This window comes from Papilio machaon, chromosome 22 (assembly GCF_912999745.1).
Source record: "Papilio machaon chromosome 22, ilPapMach1.1, whole genome shotgun sequence".
NCBI lineage: Eukaryota > Metazoa > Arthropoda > Insecta > Lepidoptera > Papilionidae > Papilio > Papilio machaon.
In genome coordinates, this window is record NC_060007.1 from 4,225,021 (window position 1) to 4,230,622 (window position 5,602).

At 32.6% G+C, this 5,602-nt stretch overlaps 1 protein-coding gene across 2 annotated transcripts; it reads right to left on the reverse strand.

The window, feature by feature from the left end:
* Positions 1 to 673: 673 nt before the first annotated feature.
* Positions 674 to 3,872, reverse strand: LOC123722272. 2 transcript variants are annotated; one of them, XM_045683592.1, is made up of 3 exons: positions 3,781 to 3,872; positions 1,191 to 1,422; positions 674 to 851 (listed from the first exon to the last, which is right to left on the reverse strand). In XM_045683592.1, the coding sequence occupies exons 1-3, from the start codon at positions 3,785 to 3,787 to the stop codon at positions 686 to 688; spliced, it is 405 nt and encodes a 134-aa protein (XP_045539548.1). In that variant the 5' UTR covers positions 3,788 to 3,872; the 3' UTR covers positions 674 to 685. The 2 variants fall into 2 exon arrangements, with proteins under 2 accessions (XP_045539548.1, XP_045539547.1); XM_045683591.1 differs by lacking the exons at positions 674 to 851; positions 1,191 to 1,422 and adding an exon at positions 2,992 to 3,458.
* Positions 3,873 to 5,602: the final 1,730 nt, after the last annotated feature.

Below are 5,602 nucleotides of genomic sequence, written 5' to 3' on the forward strand. Positions count from 1 at the left end.
TTTTCGCAACTGAAAATGTGTTCCTGCAAATTTGTAGCTGAGTAAAAGACGAGATTCGTAGTTTGATTAAAAGCTTTGTGGTCTAAAGCACTTTATCTCACATCTTTTGAGGACGAAACTCCAATCAATACAACGCTGATACAAGGAAAATTTCGTTGCTATTTCTCGTGTTAATTTGTTGAATATAAAAGGATCTTTATTGTTATTAATGTTGTAAATAAAAATGAAAAGAAGGTTGATATAAAGCAATCAAATAAATAATGGCTGTTACAGGAGTGAAGTAACATTCAGACGGTTAACATTTTTAACAATAGATAAAAACTATAATCAAGTAAAATCAATTTTAAATACAATTACCAGTTAACCATTATGAGGTTGTTGAAATTACTACTTAAATAAATTTTTTTCAAATATTTAAGAAACAAACCGGATAGATTTTGTAAAAATTGTTTTCAAAGTAGCTTCAACATTTTGAAACAAACGTGTTAAATGGTAATAAATATTTTTTCATATAAAAGAGATCCAAACATCAAGTGCTTAATTTTGAAATTCAAAGATATATGTGAAGTCAACCAACCCACACTTGGTCAACATGGTTGACTATGGCCTAGTCATCCCTAACTTAAGCTCCTCAGTGGGGATTATGATTATATAAAAGTTCAAAAATCATCCAGTTTCAATTTTATTATAACAATATTTTATAAAGATGTGTGCAGTCGTTGAATATCTTGGCCTTCTTGCACACGTCCTGCTTGTGCTGCGCGCCTTCCGCGCTCTCCGCGCACGAGCTACCGCTGCTATCACTCATCAGCTTTCGTTGGTCCAACTGGTGCGCCTGGAGTACTCGTTTACTGTAATATTAACTCTTTATTAATAACCATTTGAACTAAATACCCTCATGAACTGACCATACAGCACGTAACAGCTGTGGAGTAGACTGTAGAAGTTTCTATTCTATTAACTGCAGTGACACAGGGATCATCACTGGAAGGATAACATGGAGAAGGATCCGCAGTAGCCTCAACTCTTACACTGGTCCAAGGTGACGCAAAAATCCGAAAAGAGACACTTATTGTCGGAAATGAAGGCTTACTTTGGGTCGAAGCGTCATTCAGTTTACTTTTCTATCTAGAGACATAATTATTAGACAAAAGAAAGAGTTGTTTTATGCAATAAATGAAATAAATTACCGGTAAGCTTCTAAATTGATGACGCCGTTCGAGTTCATGATACCGAACTTTTTAAGTACGCAGTATATGATACAAGCTTCATCCGACTCTTGGAATTCAACTCTCTTGCCCTTCGGATACATTTCGCTGAGGCACTGGTCGGCGACCACATCAGAAGCCTTATCGTGAGCGTACATCACAGATATGCGAGCTTCTATCCTTGTTAGGAGCAGGAATGCGAGTAAGGTCTTTGCTGGAAAATAAAAATTTACTGCTTTATTAATTGCTTCGCTGAGGAACAAGCAATAGGCTTTTCGTACATAATGTGATGTAAATTTTCTAACTCTGCCGATTTTCGTCGGTGAACAACTTACGCAATACATATTCGACAGTTTTATCTATCATCGCCAAAGCCGGTTGCAGCCTATTTGTCAAGATTGCCGTGAGAAAAGCGATTTTGAAGATAACGTAGCAAAATATAGTTGACATTTTGTAAATAGGCGTGAGCAGTGTAGTCGTTATACATAAGCTTACCGAATAAACAACTCGCGTCGACAATTCATCGTTGGGCGTACGGCGAGCGCGCTACACGATACTCCCGCCACAAGAATACAATATTAATTTCAAAGATTTACTTTGACTTGTGTACGAAGGGCCTTGCTTAATAGGTAATAAACTCGGCTCAATATTTGACATTTCGAGGAGAAACGAAATTCGCTCTTCAAAATTGGTAAAGTCGTTAAGCCTACGAGATAATATATTTTTGATCTCTTTCTATCTAGAAAGTAGGTCTGTACGAAATACCTATTAACAGTAAAATATCTATAATAGAAAACAAATTGTCGTTATTTTGAAGTACTTCATGTGTTTTGCTTTCGTTACATTCGTTTAGTATTTTGTACACTTATATATTTAAGTGCTTTGAACTAAGATACAGGACTTAATAACTCTGCGTGTGACAGAATAAAATAGTTGTCAAACTTTAAGTGATGCGAAATCTCGTACGAATAATTAAATCAAATATATGAAATTTCCATGTCACAATGTTAGTTACCGTACTCCTCCGAAACGGCTTTACCGATTTTTACCAAACTTTGTGAGCATATTGAGTAGGTCTGAGAATCGGCTACATCTATTTTTCATACCCCTATTAAGTTTTTTTTAACTACGCGCGGACGGAGTCGCGGGCGACAGCTAGTAACAATGTAAAATTCCTTTAACTTTACACTATACTTGTGCGACTGGGCTAAAATGACAGCATATCTTAATAATATCCTTACGTTGGTTAATAAATACAACTTGCTTAACGTTTGTCAATATAAAGTTTTATCTTTCGTAAGAGATATCAACACAGACTGTATGTCTTTTAAGACTGAACCATTTATTAAAAGTAATTGTAGGGAAATTTGCGTGAAAAGATAATCTTGGGAGCTTTAGTAGAATTATAATTCTATTCATTTGTCATTTAAACCTTCTCACTTAAATTGTCTTTAACCTAATTTGAAACTTTACAGATTATAGAAGTTCTTAGACATTCCAATAGTGATTAAATCTAAGTTTATCAGTTTTTTTTTTATCAGAATATTATGAGAGTAAAGAATGGCGATAATAATAAATAGCATGTTCAACCAACGTTTAATAAATGCTATTCAAGATACATAGCATAGCAACGTCAAATAGATATCAAGTTAATATTGCCACACTGGATAAAGGGCTTATTATTGTTGATAATATGTATAATTTATATTATTGCAAAGAATGAATTGTATAAAAATTTATTAAAAAACTATAAATATAGAAGTAAACATCGTAATTTTTAATATTAATCATCGGCATCTTTATAAGATATAACATACAATTGTGTACAATCATTAAAAACCTTTGCCTTTTTACAAACATCGTGGTCTAAGTTCATTCCATTTATATTTTGGGCGCAAGTTTCCCCGACATCAGAGATTAAGACTCTAGGGTCATTTCGATGGAACGCACGAACCCTTTTGTAATAATTTTGTATATTAATAACACCGTCATTTGACATTATACCGAATTTTTTGAGGACACAATGTATAACACAAGGTATATCGTTCCTGTCTATACGTAGTGGGTACTTGTATAAATTCCGTGGATACATTTCAAGTAAACAATCGTTGGTTACAAGGTCACTTCGTTTGTCTTGCGCGTACAGTATTGAAAGTGACGGTTCTGTATCCATACTCTGGGAAAAGTATTTGCTTTTGTAACAGTTGACGTTAAACATTAAGAAGTTTAAAAACGTGATGATAACAATTGCTGAAAATTATAATATAATTAAATAAACCAAATCTTTTGTTACACTATTGTTGGACTAATCAAATATCAATGTAAGAAATTAGAAATGTTTACAAAATTATGAAAGAAATAATGGTAACCATTTATAGTTTCAAATTACCTAGATGTCCTTTATTGTTAAAAATAATTTATACAAACAGGAAATTAAATTTTGAATTATTTTAGAAATATATTTAAAGACAAAACGATTACAATGAAATTACAAAGGGTTTGTTTCATGTTAAAAATTTAAATAAAACCGGTCTCTTAAATTACAATAAAATTTGATATGAATATCACTTACGTAGCATGGTTCAAAATAACACTATTTCATTTAGAAAAATATAAAAAAGGCCATTGTTCAGTGCGGTATATCCTAATCAACTGGTATTGTTGACTTTGGTCGAGGCTTAGCTGATATTTGTTTCCGCAATTCCGACCAAAATGTTTTATATAGTCGTTGGGTTTTCTCTAAACAATCGGTATTGTTCGCGCACAAATTCTGATAAAACTCAAATAAGAACGTTAAAAGAACAAAGTAATCGATTCCGAACAGGTGCCTTGTAATAAAGCCTTAATACTTGTACAACACTTTTGTTTGACGAAAGCAATTTTGGTTTATTTTTATAATGTTTTTGCTTAATAGAATTTTGTGTCTTGTCTACATTTCTATTCTGTGTTTTATAAAACTCTCTAATTTGTTAATCTAGGAATTTCTTAACGTGAGTGATCCTTGGTCGATACAAACATATTTATACAGATTAAATACATATTCTCATCTATCTTGGTCTTAAAAATTACAGATAAAATGTTTTTGTACAGATGTTTCGGTTGTGAGAACTCATGGTTAGTTAAAATACAAATTAGTACGGTTCAATGTGTTTACGTTTCAGATCTTACGAATATTATAAATGCGTAAGGATTAATGGATGGATGTATGTTTGTTTTTAATTCTTTAGCCTTCGATTACTATGAAAAGGTTACAACTTCATTACTAAGCGGATATAATACTTGGTTATCACTTTAAAAATTTAACAGTGAGTTAAAAGTGTATGCCGAAATTTAATGGGAGCAAACATTTATTGGTAAAAGGCAACATGAATGACCATGTTACGTAGTCATTGTAAGATATCGTATTGTATTCGTCTATACTCTGTCACCCCTTGTTAATGTTTTCAACGCAATGAATTGAATTGTTTACTTGTGTAAAGATATATTTATGCTTGCTTTTTGTTCATGTTAGTTTAAAGTGGGTTTTTATTGCGCTCTGTTTTGTGTACGTACCGTACCACTGTACAGTCAAACTCCGAAGTACCTAAGTTGATACAGTCAGACTCGTACGAGTCATTCGAAACGTGGAATTGTTAAGCAGTATACCATATGACTATCCATGTTAATTCATAGAGTAACGCTCCGTGTAAACCCACCTTTATCAGAAATATAAACAGAATAAGTTTGCATGTAAATAAAAGCCTTTCTTCTGGCCCTTTGCCGACGTAGACCGTACCTTTATAAATTTTATTCTAAAAGAAACTCAATGTTGCCGAAACGAATCGCAATAGAGAGAGGTATTTTCCTACGGCGCATATATAAAATTATACAATCCACTTCTACGTTTTCTAAAATGAACAATTTTACTTATCAATGTAAGGTAGATAAATTAAAAATCGTGGAATATCAGTATATTAGTTTTTTTTTCACAGTCTTCATTTGATTCGATATAGTTTTAGATAATTAAAAGTGAGAGTTAATTTAAAAACAAAACAATAAACTCGTCTATGTATTTATTTACACTTCAAAGATTAATTTCAAAGGACACCTTTTGAGGTGTCCTTTGAAGTTTGCTTCGAAATCGGTCAAACGGTTCTTGTTACAAGAAGTCAAAATATAGCAGTGTTCATTTATTAACGGCTATTTATATACCTATACTAGCTTTTACCCGCGACTCTATTCACGCGGAATAAAAAATAGAAAACGGGGTAAAAATTATCCTATGTCCGTTTCCTGGTTCTAAGCTACCTGCCCACCAATTTTCAGTCAAATCTATTCAGCCGTTCTTGAGTTATAAATAGTGTAACTAACACGACTTTCTTTTATATATATAGGTATCTAATATTATCCGAACA